We start from the raw sequence: 21078 nt of genomic DNA on the forward strand, positions 1-21078 counted from the left end.
TTTTAAGATGCTCATCGTAGCAAATAAAATGAATTGAAATAGCTGTATTAGCTATAGAAGAAAAGAAAAAGTAGCTCCCCACATGAGGTGCATACAATAGACAGTGTTTTTGAACCTCACTTTAGTACATTTATAGCAGTTTACTACAGGAACTACTATGGCATACAACATTCTCTTTTTCCGTGGGTATTTTTTAGTATTTTGTTTGTTTAGACAATAAATGCATATCAGAACACAAAAAGCATTTAAGTCTCACATTTTTGCTTGCAAATTTGTGGGTTCTTTTGACAAATTGATGTTTGTTTTCTAGAATAATAAAACGAAGAATAATAAGACTAAACACAATGATATAGTCATTTTACCAGTCCACGTTATGATGGTCTGTGGAAACAGCAGATTTAACACGAGTGCTCTTAGCATTTTAATGTACATCATGATCGTCTTTAAATCTCTAAACAAAAAGCATTATCCTCTGTGATCATGCGCAAATAAAGTTTCCCTCACAACACTTTCATTTTCAGTTTGACTGTCAGCCTCAACACAATGTAACATTAAAGGCGGGGTAACCGATTTCCGAATTACGCGTTTAGACAACCGAGTCGGGCCAGTACCAAAACAACCTTGTAGCCAATCAGCAGTAAGGTGCACAGGACGGACATTAGCCGAGCGCTGACGAAAGCGAAAGATGGGGGTAGGGGTGTGTTTGTTTTGGTGATTTGAACATCAACAACGGCTAAAAGAAATCGGACACCCCGCCTTTAAAATACGCATCACTTTCTCGTTCAAAGAACGAGTCCTGTGCTAGAACAAAATGCAGGCTTTTATGCTAATCGTTGCTTTTGCTGAAATCATCCTTGGTGCAGGTAGGACACTTTTACAATAATTTCCCCAAGTATGTAAAACACAACCTGCTTGAAGATTTCACTTGTAGACTTTGTGTGTCTGACTGTTCCAAAAGAGTAGGAGTTTTCGTTTTAATTGAGATATACTTGAAAATACTAATTCCTGGACGCCTGTGGCCCTCTGGTGGCCTGTTGTTTTATTGCATATAGGCCCCTATGTTGCACATGTTTCTCTGTTATGTTATGTGTATATTTTTTATTTCATGTTAAATTATGTTACAACATTATTGTTGTTGTTTCATTTTAGACGAACATGCATTTCAGCAGTTCATTGAGTGCTCCTTTAACAATGAAGGTCAAGTTGATCGTTTATGGAAATATGGGTATGATGGCAAAGACATGATGCATATTGATTTAGTAAACCAGGCTGTCGTTGCTACCAGTGAACCCGGTGAACGTTTAGCAGAGGAGAGACAAAGCAAAGAATACATTAAGAGAAAAGAAGATAAACTAAAGATGGTGTGCTCTGCTGTGAAAACCGTTTTCCTGCTGTCCAACAACTCTCTGTCCAAGGCAGGTGCGTAAATATCATTGTTTATATTTCTTTGCAAAAAGAACAATTGGAAATGATATTATTTATTCAAGTCAAGTCTTCGTAAGATGTTTGATTTGTTATCTTATAAAAGATTTAAACCTTTCTTATCCAAATTTCCATCATTACATATTTGAAAGTGAAAGTGAAAAAACTTTAAATGGATATATACATCAAATATTGAAATGGATTATAATGTTTTTTCATTGTTGTTTTCAATGTAGTCAAACCAGACGTGTTTCTGTCTTCTGGTGGAAAGAAAGAAGAAGAATATCTAAAATGTGCTGTGCGTGGCTTCTATCCAAATGTCATTCGAGTGCGTTGGACCCAGACAGGAAGACCAATTTATTATGGTGTATCAACAACCAGAATACTCCCTCACAGAGATGGCAGATTCCAGATAACCTCCTATCTTAGCCTCCGTAACATTAGTGCCCATGGCGTTACCTGTGAGATTGAACACTTAAGCATCAATGAGAAACTGAGAATAATTTATGGTAGGTCACTCTGATTAAATTTTTTTTTTTAATGTGAATAAAACAATAAATGATGTGAAAACTCAGTCGTCCTCCTGACTCTGTCTTGTTTCAGAGAAGAAATCACGGTTTCTGTCAGCATTCACAGAACCTGTATTTTTGGCAGCGGTTGTCTTTCTGCTCGGGTTTGTATTATCAGTGTGTTTAACTCTATCAGTTAGTTGGATATGGGAACACAAAAGAAAACCACATCAAGATGACTCCCATGACACGAGTGCTGATTCAGACACATCTATGAATTTGATGAATGTCTTACAGGAAACATGAAGGCCAGTCTGAGTTTGAGTGTGGACCAAATATGATTTAACTTAACTTTATTTAACTAGTAAAATCTCTTTTAAAAATACACACATAATGTTGTAGTCTGTATAATTCTAATATTCTAATAACCATAACATTGTTATGGGAAAATAATTGTGTTCCTGAGCTAATGTCATCTAAATTTGCTTACTTTTCCTAATTGTAATAATTTACTCAAAATAAACTGTTTATAACAAGTACTACAGTGAACTGTAATTAATCTATGAATATAAAAATACTTAACGATTTTTTCTTGTTTTTATATTTTCTGAATGTATATAAATAGGTTAATAATGAACTTCACACCACAGCATTGCCATATAATATAAGTCTATGTGATAAGAATAAAAGTTGATTTTGGCAACTCTGTAATACCTCAACAACAAGTTTAGCTATCCAACGTAACTATTAATTAAATATAAAATGATTCAATGAAAAATACAGTTACGCAGAACAATAAAAATACACATCATCCATATATCTAAATAGTGCGTCACGTACGGTGTGTCTGAAAATGACTGACATCTTGACTAACCAATAGATGAGCTGAAAAATTCTCCCCGCACTTAGGCGCCAGCGCTTCGACCAATAGAATTGCGAGTCATTGTGCCTCGCGCCCAGACGGACAAGCAGCGATTGGCCACAACGACAAAGTAGGCGGGACCACTGGCTTTTGCAAGATCCTCGCAGCCATTTTCACGAAATGTTGCGTGCGCCATGTCCGCGGAAGATCCCGAAAAAAGCGTCGAAAACAAACGCAATACTCTCCGTCTACAGTGTCGCACCAGGGCGTCTGTGAAACCGCCGGGGACGTAAACAAAGCTGCGGTATCAAAGCTGTGTTGAGACAGCGTTAAACATGACAGAGGATATCATGTCTGTTGTTAAGCGTCTCATGTGTTGTTGAGACGCGTAAACCGTGAGTTTTTTCTCCAGACTGTCAATATATCCAAACTTTCAGCCAACGAGTGACTGATGCATCTCACACTGGTTGCGGAGCAGTTGTGTTTCCAACCATCATGGCTTTTGTGAGCCTCTTCTCCAGTCCCCCAAGCCCCGTACTTGACAAAAACATGACAGACTGTGAGCTGGCAGGGGAAGAAAGGTCGAGTAAACATGTTCTTATCTGCAAATGCTTCATGTGTGCGACTATGTCTTTTCACGTCTCTTTGGTTCTTTTTCAAGGACGCATTTCTTTTGGGTTCATTCTGTCAGGCCTTTCCCCCAGTTCACGAAGTAGTGGTCATATTTTACTGCATGCAGTTTCATTTTAACGCTGTTACAGAGGAAAAAGCTCGTGTCACACTGCTCATCTTCGTCCATTTTTAGCGCTTTCCCCGCGTTTGCACTCTTTATTTAACGCTTCAGTTGATTTAAAGAGAACGCAAAATTTCATGTTTTCTGGAAGGTTGTCGCGAGTTTTGTCATGTTACCATAGTAATACGTCTTATTATATTTTATAATAATACGTCGTTTCAGGGCTGTTTAAGTATGTAAATGGTCACGAGGCGTATTGTGCCCCGCCCACTCACGGTCCTCTGGAAAGCCCCGCCCACCGGTGGAAGGAAACATGTCTGCTAGGGATTCATGGCAGGAATCTTGTACTGGTACAAGTGCCATTGTGAGCGATATGTTGTCGGACAGGGATTGGAGGAAAGGCTTTGCTCAGCTTGGCAGGAATGCATTTGTCCATGGTTGTCTACAAGAAAAGTTTCAAAAGAAAAATGTTTGTCTAATGTAATTATATTTCTTCTTGGCTAACATCACCAATATAAATCACTTTCTGATGGTGAAAAGTCAAAACTGGGCAATGAATGTCTTGTTTAGCAATGTCACTATTTCATGTTGACTTTAAGCAAGTAAACACACTGATATTTCGTAGATTCTAGTCTCTGGGCTGATGTGCTGTTCTGCTATGTCTGTATGGGACGGTTGACAGTTTATGATCAGACAACTTCATTTTTCTAGTGATAACATATAACAGCCTCAGAGCTGGGCCGGCCTTGACAATGTCCAGATCCAAAAAAGTCTCATGAAACCATGACAGTTGCTTTCTGATCATTTCCCCTTTGACCCCCTTGTGCTTAGGTGTTGGTCGTGTTTGTTAAATGTGCTTCAGATGTTGTAAGCCTTGATCAGCTTCCCACTTTTTGCTCACGCAGTTAAACTTTGAGGACATCATCATTAAGCCGACCACCAATCTCAATTATACATTATAATAAACACATCTCACTCATTTGTAAACCTTTTACGTGTTTTCAAAGCACACTTAAGTGGCCCAGATTCTGTATTTAAAGGCTGTTTATTTGGCTTTGGTGCCCAGTGTAAAATGGTTTACTCAACTCCGAGCCGAATACTAAGATCCCTTAAGACACTCAGTTTCCAGACTGGACTTTGTGAACTATTTAGAAGTTTACGCTTGACAAAACACAGACAGTAATGTTGGTTTAAAACCAATATGGTGTGTAACCTATTGAGGTTTTTTGATGAAAGTAAATATCCCAGTAGTAAGTTAGGCCTGAATAGTCCAAACATTTCCTTGGAGTTTTCTTGTCCTCAAAAAGAAACTGTTTTGCTTATTTCGTAATAAACAAAAGAATTCAATCAAATCAAATTTCACTTTGAACAAAAATCGAGGATATAAACAGTCAAATCTGCCATGTTCCAGATGCTTTACGTTTACGTTTACTTTTTTTTGCCAAATTCATTAACGTATTTAAAATGCTTGGTCCGCATTTTAATTTAATGGGTTAATATGAAATAAATATTCAAACGTATGTCATTCCAACATTTTATGAATCACTTTCTGAGTAAATACTGACAGAGTTTATAATTTTTGGTTGAACAATTGGTACTAAAAAATGTTTTCTATTGTACTAATGACTTATGATAAAAAACGATTCGTCTTTTCTCTGGTTAAATCGTTGTGTGGCTGGTTTTGTTTGTGTAACATTCATAGTTTTTTGTTTTTCTCCAGAGAGGATGGAGAACTGGAGGATGGAGAAATAGATGATGAAGGAATAAGCATCGAAGAGGTGAAAGAAACCAAGGAAGATTCTGAGGAGGGCGAGAAAGACAAAGAGAAAGGAAAAGACAAAGATGACAAGACACATCGTCACTCAAGAAAGAGACACAGAAAAATTAGAGATAAGCGAAGGTCAAAGAAGAGGAGACGGGATCGACAGAAGGTGTGTGTTTGGTTTTGGATATTTATTTTAATCACTTCTCTGAACTCACTTCTCCAGATTAGAAACAAAGTTAAAGAAAAACATGTGAATGTTTACTTTTCTATTTGCGCTGCTCTAAAATATTTTATTGGCTATTGTAAATCTGTTCAGTATTCAGAAATAAATCACAGATGTGATTGCACGATTATTTAGCAAACAGATCTTAAATAATTTCTTATAAATGATTTGGTCTCCTCCTGCCTTGGTCTTAACCCCTTAAATATTTGGTCTTGTCTTGGTACACACACAACCACCGCTGCTCACGTCCTCTTAGATCAACGTCAACTCATTAAAAATGAATCATTTCAAATTAATGAATTTCTGCAGATTAAACATCCCTTCGTGATCTTTCTATTGTTTCTGTTTCAGCATCACTCTCCATCCAGCGGCTCCAGCTCGGACAGCTACGACTCAGAGCACGAGCGTCAAGACCGACCCAAGAGTAAAAAGAACAAAGCAACGTACCGAGATCATGACGGGGAGCTGGCGCAGGTGAGTGAAGGCTCAGGTACTGGAATTTAAAATCTCTTATGATGTCTTTCTATTCGATTCATGTCATCCAATGTCTCTAGCGAGAAAATGAGCCTGGAAAACCACAGAGGTCGACGCAGCACAAGAACGAGATGGACAAATACAGTGAAGATAAATACGACTACGATGAAGAGGAGGAGGATTTCTCAGAGGAACTGTCTAAATACAAACACGCTAAAGAGTTATCTGGTCACGGCAAAGGGGGGCCACCTAAAGACAAGACCAAGCGACCAGTCATGAAAGGACAACAAAAACAACAACAACAACAACACCAGTGTATGTTTGTTTCTTCCTCTTGCGCATTTACCTGAACAACACACTTCTTATTTCACTACATTAACAACCTGTCCAGTTCTGTACAAATTGTGAATTTAATAGTAGTATGTGGAATCTGATGGTCTTTCCTCTCACAGTTGGAGGTCAGCGTGGTAGAGGACGTGGTGCCATGGGCAGGGGACGCGGAATGCCCAACAAAAACAAGAAACAGAAGGGGAAGAACTGGGGCCGGGGACGTGGTCGAGGAGGAGATCAGGGCGGAGGAGACGGGGTGAGAATTTCTCGTCGTTAAACGGAATGTCAGCTGTTAAATCTGCAGTGCTGTAATGTTTTGTCATTTCTACAGGAATCTAAAGGTCTGCCCAGTTTTCAGAAGAAGCGTCCAATCATGAGCCAGGAATTCATTAATCAACACACGGTTGAACACAACGGGAGGCACATTTGTAAATATTTCATCGAGGGGAGGTGCATCAAAGTACGTTTACTGTTGAGTTTCTGAAATAAAAATACACAATTACTCAAATTATTGATGCGCGTAACGTGTGCTTAAAGATAAACCCCATGAATCTTTCTCTCAATGTTTCACAGGGGGACCAGTGCAAGTTTGAACATGACAATGTTGTTCCAGAGAAAAAGAAGGAACTGTGCAAATTTTATGTCCAGGGATACTGTACCAAAGGAGATGCCTGTATATACATGCACAATATCCTTTAAACACCTTTTCTAACAGATCACATTTACATTAATGCATTTGCCAAACGCTTATCCAAAGCAACGGCTCATCCAGTTGAATGTTTGAGATGTACAGTGCACATGTATCTGTTTTATAAGCATTTGTTCAATGTTTTGGACCTTGACCCAGAGGTGTATGTGAGTATCCCTGCAAGTTCTTTCACACCGGAGCAAAGTGTTATCAAGGCGACAATTGCAAGTTTTCTCACGAGCCTTTGACCGACATAACTAAAGAACTTTTGGACAAGGTAAAGACTGAAATAACATTTACTACAGTAAACACGCTTTTTGGTAAGTTGAGGTCAAACGTCTTGGCTTACACTCTTAAAAATAAAGGTGCTTCAAAAGGTTCTTTGATGCCATAGAAGAACCTTTTTTGTCTAATTGGTTCCATAAAGAACATTTAACATCCGAAGAACCTTTATGTTTCACAAAAGTTTATTTATGACGAAAAAAGTTAAATAATCTTCAGATTATGAAAAGGTAAGAAAGAGATGGTTCTTTAAAGAACCTTTGACTGAACGGTTCTTTGTGGAACCAAAAATGGTTCTTCTGTGGCATTGCTCTGAAAAACCTTTAAAGCACATTTATTTGCACAATGTGTTGGAGTAAATATCTAACGTGCAGGGGTTAAGGTCACTGGTCAGTTTTGTAGTCACACTTACGTTTTTACTTCTTACCACTGTTTAAATGTGACATTTATTGGACTAAGCATGATTTGGAAATCTAATTTTATTATTGCACATTTTAGATTCTTAACACAGAAGAGGAGCATGTCAATGAGGATGAGATGGAGTTGGAAGATCTGAGGAAACATGGAATCGCCCCACTACCTAAACCGCCTCCAGGAGTAGGACTTTTGCCCACCCCTGGGCCTGGAAGCCCACCAGATGGAGGCAAGAAGATCCCCTCTCTGTTTGAAATCAAAGTTCAGCCTACTGTGGACCTGGCACAGAAGATTGCTTTAAGGTACTATTGGTTATTGAGTCCTTTATTCTGCATTATTGAGCTTTGATTGATGTGTTGATGTGTTGATCTGAATAAATTTAATGATCTCATGTAGGCATTACTTGAATGATTAAGATAAGTTCAAGATTCTCATAAACACAGTGTGAATTGATAAGTCAATGTCTGTTTTAAAGTGGCCGTCACGACGTGTGCGGGGAGGGGGGGGTTGTGCGGAACTATTGCCAACGAAACACAGACATATGACTCTTTTTGCGCTGAATGCCTCTCCATCTATCAGTTTCAAACAATCTCCAAATCCAGCGCTATATCCACCATTTACATAACATTCCTCACCGTAATGCAGTGAACAAACAAACAGCTGAACTTCGCGAACGCACTCTCTCTCTCTTGCTCCTACTGGTTGACGTGTGCGCATGCTCCTTCTCCCGCTCTCCTTGGTTGACGCGAGGGCATGCTCTTTCTTCTCACTCTGGTGGGTTGACGCGTGAGGGTGCTTTTCGGGGAGAATTGTCCAATAATGGACTAGGAAAAGTTGTTACGAAACGGATTTTCATGTTGGAAAAAAAATTTCCGAAATCTTTAGGAACGCTGGGGGGAGTGAATCGAGCACAAAAATACTACGTCATATGTCCAACTCGTTTTTTGACAAGTTGACCATGTCAAGCATGAGAAGACAGCACGTTTAACATTGTAAAGAAGTCATAATGCATGAAACACCATTGCAAATCCCCTTTAATGGCGGAGTATATGAAGAGTTTATTTGCAAAAGCAGATCACCATGTTTTTTATTTTGTTATCTTGTCTTTTTGTGTGTGTTTAATGGTGTTGGTTAGCTGTATTATTATTGCTTAATCAAAACAACCCAATTGCAGTTTGATATGATTTGGAACGCACAATAAAAAAACATGATTTTTTTAAACAAAATGAACTGTAATTATGATTGATATAATATCATTATGATTGACATAATATCTTTCATTCATTCATTGCAGGCCCAATTTCTACAACAGTACATCACCCCCTGCTGGACAGTTTCAGGGAAGTGGCGGTCCTATGGCTTTCACTGGCGGTCCTGAGGATATGCAGTCTGGCAATATGATGTCATCTCCCCCAAATCCTTCCCTCCCACCACCTCCAGGCTCAATGGGAAGCCCTCCGCTACCATTCACAGGTCCAGGAATGCCACAGAGTCCCACAGGTCAACCGCCCTCCCAGGGCTTTGGTCAGTGCCCACCTATGCCCGGACACCAAGGGCAGCCCCCTTCGTTCCATGGCATCATGCAGCACATGAACCGCCCACCCATGAACCAACAAGGGGCACCATTCCAACCCATGCCTGACATGCAGATGAATATGCGTTTTCAAAACATGGGCCAGATGCCGTCAGAGTTCTTCAAGAATCTGTTTAGCAGTCAGTCTTTGACCCAAGGAGGTAGGCCTTATATTTGTGTTAAATGTTTGAGATCTGTAAAATGTAGTGCTTCACTTTTCTCTTTTCTACCTTTTATTCTCTGTGCTTTAGATGATGGACCCATGCAAGACTCTCAGATGCAGGGAAACATTGAGTCTGGGATGCAGGACTTTCTTCCAGCTGTCCAGAAGGCTTTGCTTTTACACCTGAATCAGAACAATCAAGACTCGGACAATCGCAGAGAAGAGGGTCAGAGCTGTGCACCTTCCAGCAGAGAGAAAGGTTGAAACAAAAACAAGCATATCTAAACTCTTGGTTTTAATCGTTTATTTGAATCAACTATCATGATCTCTGCTTCTTACACAGATGAAACTCCTAACTGGTACTCCAGTGATGAGGAAGAGGGCAGCAGCGTTACGGCCATTCTGAATACTCTAAAGAAACAGAACGATATGTTGAAAAACCAGCAGCATAGCACAGCACCAGCTGTCCACATGGACCCCAGACTGCAGAAGGAGCGAGCTCTGCCCAGCGACCCTCGAATTAAAGCTGGACCCCCGGATCCCAGAAAGGACCACGGAGACAGTGTCGGGGACCCCAGGCTTGTCAGAGACCCCCGCAAAATGAAACCTCTGGATCCAAGCTCCTCCAAGCATGAATCTCATCGCCATCCAAACCCCTCCATGTCCCACAAGCCTCCCGTCGGAGATGACGATGAGGAAGGTGAGCGAGAGCTGAGGGAGAGGGCAGCCATGATCCCGTTGGATCCGAGCCCTGGGGCCATGCTGCGAGATCCCAGATGCCAGATCAAGCAGTTCAGTCACATCCGGGTGGATATCCTCCTCCAGCGTCCTGTCTTCGCTCAGATGGTGGTGTGGGGCCCTGAGGATCTCATCCCTTCATTGATCCCCAAACAGGAGCCGTCCATAAATCTGCCGCTTCCACCTTTAATTGCTGATGCTCAACTGAACCGTAGTCTGTCCTCCCCACCGGACCACCCTCCCTCAGCCACTCTGAGCCCTCCTGATCCTCGTCTGGCAGCCGCACGCCTCAAAGAGGGAGTCGGGAGGTTTGGTAGCCCTCCGGGTAGGACGCTAGATTCTCGCCATCACGCTGATCCCCGTACTCCCAAAACACTTGATCCGAGAGTTAGCCGCTCTGGCAGTCTGGAGTCCAAGCTACCGGGTATGAGAGAAAAGGGAGGTGGGTCCGTTGACCCGCGACTGCAACGTGGAGGAAGCTCAAACCAACCCACCGCTGCATCCTCCAAGCCCGAGTCGGAGAAACTACCCCCGTATGCACCTCGTCTGGCATCCTCCATGGGTGCAGGTCTCGAGAGCCCCATCACGCTGTTAGGAGGCATCAGTTTATACGATCCACGCAATCACGCTTTACTCTCTCCAAAACGCGAGAATGAAGATCTCCCTAAAAATCCCAGTATCCTGAAGCCCTCTCTAAAGCTCCAAAACTCTCTGCCTCATGCATCTCCATCATGGGCAACAGGAGTTGAAAAGGAAGAGAAGAGCCCAGTTGAAGTCTCAAATAGCAACACCGGTGGCTGTCCATTCAGTCCTCCTGTGCCTGCGATGATGCCGGCGTCTCCTTGCTTGCCAGTCCGTGTCGCGGCACCCGCGGTGCACAACTTGCCCATTCAGGCGCTAGCAGGACTGATAAGACCCGCTTACGTGGACCCACGACAGAACAAACCCGCTGCGACTCCACAAGAGGAAGAGGAGGACAAAGATAACAAGAAGGACCGGCCCTTGAGGGACGTCTTTAAAACTTTTGATCCTACAGCCTCACCATTTTGTCAGTAGACACACCTGTACTGAATCTAGCTCACACATAGGTTGTAGTCCGTACACCTGTACACTTTGTATTCACCGCATGTATATGAAGCTTTTTTTATTTATTTATATTTCTTTGTACATATTTTCTCCACTGATACATAATCATCTTAACAAATTCTTTCTTTTGGATAATCGTTTAGGCACTTCTGAAAGGACTGTATTTACTCGCAATGCAAATGCAAGAAATATTTTAAATAAATTTGTATCTTATATTTAGGGACTTTAGTCTCCGTGATGTAACACCAGTCAAACAATGGTTGTTTTATCATTGACGGTTCAAACGGATACGTGTCTTGAGTCGTTCATATTTATAGTACTGCGTAACAAACTCAAAACGTGAAATTTTGGAAAGTTCATACAATATTTGTCCCATGACTACGTACAGCATATATATATATATATATATAGGCACTGTAATATAACAGGAGTATATCTCTTTTATATTTTCCATCATTAGTACTTTGGGGATTTCTGGTGATGAGAAAGTTGAGGGTTTCCGAGAAACTGTTTTTTTTTTGTTTGAACACTTTTTCTCACTTTTTATGGTTGTTTTTTTGTGATCATAACAGTTTTATTGTATTTGTTTCATGTTTGTCCACAGAACATGCTGACTTGTTTTGTGTTCTTTTACCATGCTGACAGAAACACCAGAGAGGGATTGAAACATAGTACTTACTTTCTCATTTTTTTATTCATTGTCTAAAACAAAATAAAATTGAATCCAGTTATTATGATACCAGTGTTTATGTAGATGATTGTTAAGGAACCGTAAGATAAATAATCCTGGAAAACTTCAGTGATGGTTTTGGGTGCCAGGGTAGTCGGTTGACTTAAAAATTTTATTTAAACAAAATTAGTTTTGTAATTGTTTTAACATGTATTAAAAAGTTACATTTAATGTTTTCTATGACATTTCATATTTTATATATTTTTCTTGGTTAAGTTATATAAGTATAAAAGGCAGTGATAAATATTTTGTATAATGCAGATGTTCTTTTTAGGTAGGAATCAGGGGCCTCGTTTATAAAACGATTTGATCGTAAAGTGTGCGTAAGCAAAAATCCACGGCAGGGTTCATATTTATAAAAACGGTCTTTGACGCAACGTCAGGGTCTGAGCAGACGTACGCACTTTTTCTTGTCCGAGTGCTGCAGGTTTTTGGAAATATAAGTCATTCTTGCTGCTTGTACTATAGTGTTTGGACGTGGACGTTGCTCTTTCGAATATCAATGACATTAATTAGACATCGTTAAAAAGCTGCTCAGCTGCGCGCAATTTCACGATCATTTGCGATTTCTAGATTTCACATCTGATAAGAGAGGCGTACACGCGTTTTCTGTGCGTACGTGCGTTCTATGAATCACACGTACGCACTTTTCGAAATGATCGTAAAATCAAATTTAGGACGGTTTCTATGCAACATTCTATAAATGAAGCCCCTGGACTTTATTCCACAGAAAGCAGGACAGGTAAAATGTCTTTCTCTCTATAGATACGTATGACTGAAATAACATGATCATTTTTATTGTTATTAAGACGCCTTCAAGTAAATTGTTGACTATTTTACCTTTAATGCTTAATATTGTAAAAGGAATTGAAGAAAGCTGATCATGCTTGGTTCTCTTGTGTGCATTTAGAGTTGTGATCAACTCACAAATAGAACCTTATAGAACCGAGATAACCTTTCAGTTTTCTAAAAAAGGCCCCAAAAGGTTCTAAACTTCACATAATGAAAAACGAACAAACCAAAAACCATCACATAATGTACATTTACATTTAGTCATATAGCAGATGCTTTTATCCAAAGCGACAGATGAGGGAAACAATGGAAGCAATTGGAACAACATAAGGACAACAAAAAGCATAAGTGCAATAAAAGAAAACTGGTCTCATATAGCCTCCCACAGTATACAGAGCTAAGGTTTTTGTTGTTGTTGATAGAGTAGAGGTGTTGACGGAAGAGATGTGTTTTCAGGCGGTTCTTAAAGATGGCTACAGAATCTGCTGATCTTGTAGCAGCGGGCAGATCAATCCATAAATGTGGAACTGATCCTGAGAAGGTACGTGAGAGAGATTTTTTACCTTTTTGGGATGGCACCACAAGACGTCGTTCGTTTGCAGAGCGTAGGGATCTGGCGGGTATATAAGTCTGCATTAGCGAGTGAAGGTAAGGGGGTGCCAAATCAGCGGTGGTCTCGTAGGCCAGGAGCAGAGTCTTGAATTTGATTCGGGCGACTATAGGGAGCCAATGTAACTTAGTGAAGAGAGGAGTGACGCGTGCGCTCTCTTAGGTTCATTGAAGACCACTGTTGCCGCTGCATTCTGGATCATCTGTAGAGGTTTGATTGTGCAAGCTGGAAGTCCAGCCAGTAGCGCCTTGCAGTAGTCCAGTCCGGACAGAACAAGAGCCTGGACTAGGACTTGCGTAGCATGCTCGGATAGGACAGATCTAATTTTCCTAATATTGTAGAGGATGAATCTAATGTAAATAAGTTGTCACAGAAAAAGAATATGTGCATAACTAAATGTTGACAAGAATGTCAGATAGAACCTTATAATTACACGGTGATAAGTCTAGAATAAATAAAAAAACAGTCAATTAACATAGCATGTTAACATAGCATATCTTATTTGAAATTGTCTAAGACATTGATGGGTGGAGCAAGGCTGGGCACAGTGGAATTCTGGGGGGTTCTTCGTAGACCCAAGTCATCAGTTTCAGGGTTGAGCTGCTCCTGAGCTCGATGGATAAGAAGACTCTTTTTCCACTGGAAACAAAAAGCTGCTGCCTTTGACGCTTCAGAGTTTGGTTCCGGTTGTTTCAAGCCCTGTAAAAACCACAAAGACAATTCAGATCATCAATGGCAATCGTTTCAAAGTAAATGATGACTAAATTTGCCCACTTTATAGTTTGCAAAATGATTTTTACATTCCTCTTACCCTGATACAAGCAGTTTCCGCAGCTCGGACGCCTTGGATGACCGTCTGTAGTAGATTCTGTGCATTCTTCACCAGGATCTCATCCGATGACTTACATCCAGGGGTCACTGCATTAACACTGGAGAAACACCATGCACCCCTTGGGTCACAAGAGAGTTTTGCATGTTTAATAGTTGTATTGTTATTGAGCATGATGTGTCAGAAATGTAGGGAGAAAGGTAAGAAAGTCCATCAACTGTGCATCAGATCTGAGATTCTGAGAGTCAGTGTAACTTTGAACGTTTCTCACCTAGAGATGATGGCGAGTTGGTTGGAAATGGTAACAATCTGCTCTGCTATGACACAGAGCTCTTCTGTGCAATGTTTGTCCAAACAATGGTCTGCTATGACACGCACAAACCGGGTGATGGACTGGCCGCTCGAAACGAGATCTTTTGCAGACGTCACGAAAGCATCTTTACTCTGTTGGGGAAACATACAATTAAGATCTGTGTTGTTGAAGAGGACAACATCTTTGTCAGAGTTGCTTACCTGAATGGGTCCTTTACGCTTTAAATATTGGGCCATGTGAAAGAGTTTATCAGCCATTTCCTTCGTCACCTTGACGACCTGGTTACCCTTGTCATCCCACTTCTCTGTCTCTCGTTTGAGAAAGAGGGACGTGTATGAGAGAGTCATGTCCACCGAGGTGAATGTGGGCACTCTTGTGATCCTCTGTGATGTCACTTCCTAAAGAAAAAATGAACAAATGATGTTTTCCTGTGTGTGCAGTATGTTGTGTTATTTTGCAATGAAGTCATTCATCAACAGTTGTTACCTTATTTGGGTCCTGTCTGGACACATCTTGGATGTTTGGTTTGCTTGCGGTAGAATCTTGATTCTTTTTGGCCGTGGGATTTGGTTCTTTGCGTATAGGATGCAGGGTTTCCCTTTTTTGCGTGAATGCTATTGATATTTGAGGCTTCAGACATCCACCGGACTCTCTGCCCTGCAACCCACACTTGATTTTTTCTTTGGTAACATCAAGAATTCCATCCAACTTACAAATTTCCTCTATAAGATAGTGAGCCTTTGCTGACCAGCACTGTGTCTGTATGTCAAGAGTTAGAGTCTCGCCCAGAGTTTGTGTCTCTGCGATCATTCTGGCTCTACACAATATGTCTGACATCTGAAAGGACAAGTGGTCATTGAAAAAACGTAGATTTGATCTCTCCTTTGGGTCTCTGATAAAATTGAAACAGTCTTCAATGGACTCTGTTGCATTTTTAACACTCTTCATTAACAAATCTGCTTCGCTTTCAAATTGTGCCAAAGCATCTTCAGTTTCCATGCTGCCATCTTTACTTTTCACTGAGCATGCCAAAGAAATAATGTTTTGAATTGCTGTCACATAATCCTGGTTACTCTTACTCAGGAGACAAGCGAGTGCTTTCATTTTAATCTTAAAATGTCTCTGTAGAAGCTCTGACTTGGCCAATGTCAAGACACTTGAGAGAGACACAGTACCAACATCATCTGCAACCTGTAGGTATGAGTCCGTAAGCATCTTCACCTCTTCTTGTAGTTCTTCTAAATGTTTAACCTTATAGCTGTCTTGACAGTTCAAAGAAGACAGTCTTGCAGCTTCTTGGATACGAAGTGAGTTCTCGGACATCGCTGCCAACCATTTCTTGGGTGTCATTTGACGATTTATTTGCTTGCCATCAGACGTTCCTAAAATTCTATCCAGTGAATTCAGCAGCACTTGAATGGACAAAGCCCAAAGCATGCAGAGGCCATCGAGCTCATCAGTTAGAGTTGACCTTGAACCAACAAGATCTGTAAGATTCTTTGCGTTGGTTTGAGCTTTTTGGAGTTTGCTTTGCAAGGTCATAATACTCTCATGAGACTCACCCAACACCTTGATGTCCACCGATGTCACAAGTTGCACAGCATCCGCACATAAACACATGACCTCTGTGAGTTCCTGTGTGATAGATTCCAACATGCTTGGTACGTAGTTTTGGAACATGGAGTAAACGGCATGGTACCACATCCCTGCCACCGGCATCAATATCTTCCGGGCACTTTTGATGAGGTCTGAGAATTGTGTGCTGTGTTTATAAATACTATCTGTACTCATAGCTGAACTCATGGCTGTTTCCTGTGCTGTCTGGACGAGCAAGGGTGTCAGGGACACTAGTTCAGATCGCAGACTTTCCATTTCCAGATTGTCAACTGTGTTTGTGACGCTGGTGGCCTCTCTGGCAGCTTGGGCGTAGCTGTTTGAAAGCCCAAGAACTCCAGTGCAAGCCATGTTGAGGGCTTCTACATCTTTTCCTTTGGTCATGTTGACAACTTCACACAACAGAGGCAATAAATCAACATTATAAAGCTGTACAACAGGATTAGATTCAACGACAGGTACAGTCCACTCTTCTTCTGTGTTTGGCACATTCTGCTCCATGATTGGTTGAACAGTCTCCAAATCATCTTTAAGCTGAATATCTTCAATAGTGGAGCTGTGCACTGACATCTCGGATTCAGTTTTATCATCATCACTTCGAGCTTCTGAAATTGGGACAGCACACGGTGCGGTACTGACAAACTGGCGAGCTCCCTCCCGCAGTGGACTGAGCAAATGTGGATGCTGCAAGCCATCAAGACCTTCACGTAGAACGTCAAAGTGTCTTAAAGCTATTGTGACGCTGTCGGAAAGCAATGAGAATTGCTCACTGCTAAGGCTTGTATTAGAGTAGATTTCAGTGAGACAGTTTGTCACCTCGGCCGCCCAGGCCTCAGCTTGCTTTATCAAAACCAGAAGCCCATTACGGTAGATTGGATTGTCACTCTTATCAACGTGTCTTCTCACAAACTGTATCACTTGGCTCATGTGCCCGATAAGCAAACCTGCCTGTTTGGTGAAGATCTGCACATTCTGATCTTTATGTGCATCAACACAAGCCCCCCAGTCTTGTCCGATCTCCTTAAGAGCGAGACAGACAAAGTCCTTAATGTTCATGATGCCGCTACAAACATGCAGGAGTTGCTCCATCTCTTCTGTCCATCTCGGAGTTATCTCTTTTAGCTTTTGCAGAACTACTGCACAGTGCACGGCATCTTCTCCAAGATCCGAAACGAGCGCTACAATTGCGTCTTTTAGTTGCAGAATGAATGCTCTGGAGTTATCTACACCCTCAAGACTTGTCTCATCACATGCTAAAGATGAGATGAAGCCAGCCACCTCTGCTATCTTATCAGCGTGAGCTTCAAAGGCTTCACATTGCTTCTGAAGTGTTTTCACATCCAACTCTTCATCATCAAGCTCTTCCTGGGAGATACGGCTAACAGCGTGCACCAGCTGCTCCAAAGGAGCTACACTTGAGACAAATATGTCCATTATCTGGAACATGGTGGCTTTCGCAACAGCATTGTTGACTTTATGGATCTGCTGCGATAGTTCTTGATCATCAGAATGTTTGGTTTGTTGGGAAATCCCTGACCAGTGTTGTAGGACCAGCTTGCAGTTCGCAGCCACTTCCAACTGGATTTCCCTCCTGGAAGCGTTTGCTACCATCATACTGTGGAGCACCAGGTCACGAAGCATAACATCAAATCCAGCATCTTTAACAGACGTGGGGGCAGACAGCATCCTCTGTAAAGTGTTCTGTATTTCGGTGTAGTATCCACGCGAACCCGTAACACCCGGTTCACACTTACTCTTAAGTGTGCTTACGATGTCATTCACAGTCAATTCCACTTGGTTTAAGATGTAATGCTTTGCACTCTGAGCCTCCTCACTGTTCGGATGTTTGATGGTTGTGTACATGGCGGTGTGCAGCATGGAGACACATTTTCCCAGGGTGTCTAGAGATGCTTTTAAACGCTTCTGCTGTGTGTTATCACGCAGTTCCTGTATTCGTTCCAACACGGAGGTGTGAAGGAGCAGCATTGCCTTGGAGTAGACTTGAAACGCTTTCAATAAGGATGAAATGTCTTCTGCAGCTCCTACTTGAGAGAGACAATGCAAGAGCCATTCAGCAGCCGCCGTGATCTTCCTTACAGTCTCATCATCCTCTACCAGAAGAATCTACGAAACAACAAAAACAAAATTAGAAGCATTTCAGTCATGCACAAACATTTTCAGAGTTTACTCTTTTTCTCTCATTTCTGCATGCAGACAAATTACCTTTACCACACTCAACATCACATTCTGAGTTGCTTCAATGAGTTCTTCTCTGTGTTCCATGACCTCTGGTTGTATGCTGAGCTTTTGGGTGGCCAGGAGCACATGCTGACCCGACACAGTCAGAGATTCCACAAGGTGATCCATCTCAATTTTTAGTATGCTATCTTCTGTATTTTCCATTAGCCTGAATGTAAGAATACGAGATGTAACGCAAATCGACATGCATCTACAACCACCTACAAAAGTACCATTATATTACCATGCTGCCATGTTTTTTTTCCTTTTACATGGTGCCATAGTAAAACCATGTTAAAAAAATGTACGACTGCAAGAAATGTTCAACATTTTCAAGTCTTTTAGCACTTTAACATGAACTATGTTTTATTTGAGGTACTATGTAAACAACATGCTATGTTAATATAATATAATATAGTATACACAAAATATACAAGAATGTTTTTTCTACTATGGTAGTGGATGATGTTCCAGAACTGAAAATAGCTAACATTCTTCAGATGAACACAAAGAAAGATATTTGAAAGAAAGACATTTATAGAGGTTTGAAACAACCTGAGAGTGAGTAAAGATGACAGAATTTTAATTTTTGGGTGAACTATTCCTTTAAGTTCAATTAAAGTCCGTTTACGGAAGTCGTGCCACTCGGCGGCCATGTTTGCAATGCCTCTGGGCAGCTATTTGCATCATAACAAGTCCACAGTCCTATCTACTTGAATGGGGGAAGGCAGATATTTTTAAAATCACAATTAAACAGCATATTTCTGATTAAAATTTAAACACGACATGAACTGTATCATGACTTTGGTTTGCAAAGCTTAAATTGCGCTATAAATCACATTTTTCGAGGTCGCCTCATCTACTACGCCTTCGCACAGGCTGGCAAGCGTCTCACGAGAGCCCCGCCCCAGAGAATCGTCAGTCTTTATTGATTGACGATTGGCTCGTTTTATTGGAAGGCGGGACTTCCTTCGTAAGAACGGCCATATTGAGCGTTGCATTCCTCGCCATTCTTTGTAACGGCATTGGCACATCTTGTTAATATTAATCTTTGCTTCAATCCTATTGGCTTTACAAGTCATTTTTTCAATTTACTGTTTCACATTTTGACAAGTGGTTAAGTTGGTGTAACTTATAATAATGAGTTGGAATTGCTTATTTTGAAGAGAATAAGATATTGACAAACACTGAAAATAGTAAGTTGAAATCACTTGTAAAAACTAATTTGATTGTACTTAAAGAATTAAGGCAGCAAAAAATGTTTAATAGTGTAGTGTAGTGCAAATTACTTCAGTTTAGTAAATACTGCAATACACCACAGTATTTTTATGGATTTTAAAATGAATGACCTCCCATCCTGCCAAGAAAGCAATAAATGTAACTGACCTTGTTGCCATAGCCGCCATGTTTTTAGAAGCTTTGCTCACAGCTGTAGCGGCCGCTTCCAGTTGAGTGAACTGGTCCAGTTCTGTATCACTTCCACACAGCAGGATGAGCTGACACAGGTGAGTGGACAGAGGAGCCACCACCTGCTCGATTGAGCCTGTTTTTATCAAGCCGTCTTCTAGAAGAGATGTCATTGCTCTTGCACAAGAAATGACAATTTCACAAGAAATGACTCACAATACATGTCATGAACATGTCCTGCCTGCCTAATTCATGTACTTCTGTAATCTCATCTTTTAACGTCAATTTTATACACTGCTATTTACTAAACAAAGTTATAATTGTTGACATAAGCAGGTTAGTTTATTTGCTAGACGATATATTGAGATGAGATCATTACCTGGTGGTGCTGCAGGTTCATGAAACTGCCTGTTGCACTGTAGCACCTCATAAATAATGCACAACATTGACTGTGATGCAGAACGGTTGGGTTGAATCTCATGTGTCACAACATGGCATCCAGAGACATTCTTCCCAAACACGAATGAAGGCTGTCAATTTGAGTATAATACTATTAAACTTAACCACGTTTTAAATCTACAACTAAACTCTGTTAGTGGCTTTTAATGTGTACCACTAATGTAAACATGTATAAATAACTTTGATAAAGCTTTTAATGTGCACCACTAATGTCATTAATTGTGCTGACTAAAGGGGCTGAGGTGGTGAAGTCCTTATACACCTCTGCCACTTGCAGGACTGAGAGGTCAGGCATCTCACTGGTAACAACTTTATACAAGGCACTCCTGAAATAAAATATTGGGGAACTAAGTTGCACATTTGACCTCATAACCAGTTATAAGGTTAGTTTACGGCGTTTCACAAAATAAAGAAATTCGTATGGGTTCAGAATGTCATACGAGTGAGTAAATTATAGGCGCTTGCCTAGGGCGCCATCTAGTGAGGGACGCCAAATATGCGGCGAGAAAAAATATATGATTAAAATTATAATGTCTATTTATTTTTTTCAACAGTTTTTGCCATCCCTCTATCTACAACAATACTTTGACATAAAAAATAAGTTAAACTTCTTTGGACATGAGTTCTTTTCTCGTGGGGAAGGGGCGCCATCAGTCAAGTTCGCCTAGGGCACCAAATGGTCTAGGACCGCCCCGGATCAAATGTTATTTCTGTTACACTTATAATTGATGCAGTATAAACCTTAAAGGACCATTGTGTCATTTTTAGTGGCATCTAGTGGTGAGGTTCTCTTTGAATCTCTGCGAATCTCTTTCGAAGCACTA

The 21078-nt window shown here is 40.9% G+C and overlaps 3 protein-coding genes across 3 annotated transcripts; 2 read left to right on the plus strand and 1 right to left on the minus strand.

Annotated features, from left to right (window-relative positions):
* The first annotated feature begins 506 nt into the window (after nucleotides 1-506).
* On the plus strand, nucleotides 507-2763 carry zmp:0000001006 (uncharacterized protein LOC100002840 homolog). Its single transcript, XM_057341878.1, has 4 exons — nucleotides 507-863; nucleotides 1150-1419; nucleotides 1659-1931; nucleotides 2026-2763. The coding sequence occupies exons 1-4, from the start codon at nucleotides 812-814 to the stop codon at nucleotides 2235-2237; spliced, it is 807 nt and encodes a 268-aa protein (XP_057197861.1). The 5' UTR covers nucleotides 507-811; the 3' UTR covers nucleotides 2238-2763.
* Nucleotides 2764-2978: 215 nt separating this feature from the next.
* On the plus strand, nucleotides 2979-12162 carry LOC130559030 (zinc finger CCCH domain-containing protein 6). The gene is made up of 12 exons (XM_057341876.1): nucleotides 2979-3374; nucleotides 5247-5457; nucleotides 5866-5988; nucleotides 6069-6303; nucleotides 6441-6574; nucleotides 6650-6778; nucleotides 6892-7006; nucleotides 7174-7283; nucleotides 7787-8004; nucleotides 8997-9436; nucleotides 9527-9697; nucleotides 9782-12162. Exons 1-12 carry the CDS (start codon nucleotides 3289-3291, stop codon nucleotides 11230-11232), a joined length of 3423 nt encoding a protein of 1140 aa, XP_057197859.1. The 5' UTR covers nucleotides 2979-3288; the 3' UTR covers nucleotides 11233-12162.
* A 912-nt stretch (nucleotides 12163-13074) lies between these two features.
* LOC130558761 (catenin alpha-2) lies at nucleotides 13075-20235 on the minus strand. Its single transcript, XM_057341363.1, has 7 exons — nucleotides 19775-20235; nucleotides 18374-18557; nucleotides 15023-18274; nucleotides 14737-14934; nucleotides 14495-14667; nucleotides 14206-14323; nucleotides 13075-14093 (listed from the first exon to the last, which is right to left on the minus strand). The coding sequence occupies exons 1-7, from the start codon at nucleotides 19966-19968 to the stop codon at nucleotides 13893-13895; spliced, it is 4320 nt and encodes a 1439-aa protein (XP_057197346.1). The 5' UTR covers nucleotides 19969-20235; the 3' UTR covers nucleotides 13075-13892.
* Between the last annotated feature and the right edge of the window lie 843 nt (nucleotides 20236-21078).

Source organism: Triplophysa rosa, linkage group LG9, assembly GCF_024868665.1.
Source record: "Triplophysa rosa linkage group LG9, Trosa_1v2, whole genome shotgun sequence".
In the NCBI taxonomy this organism is placed as follows: Eukaryota; Metazoa; Chordata; class Actinopteri; order Cypriniformes; family Nemacheilidae; genus Triplophysa; species Triplophysa rosa.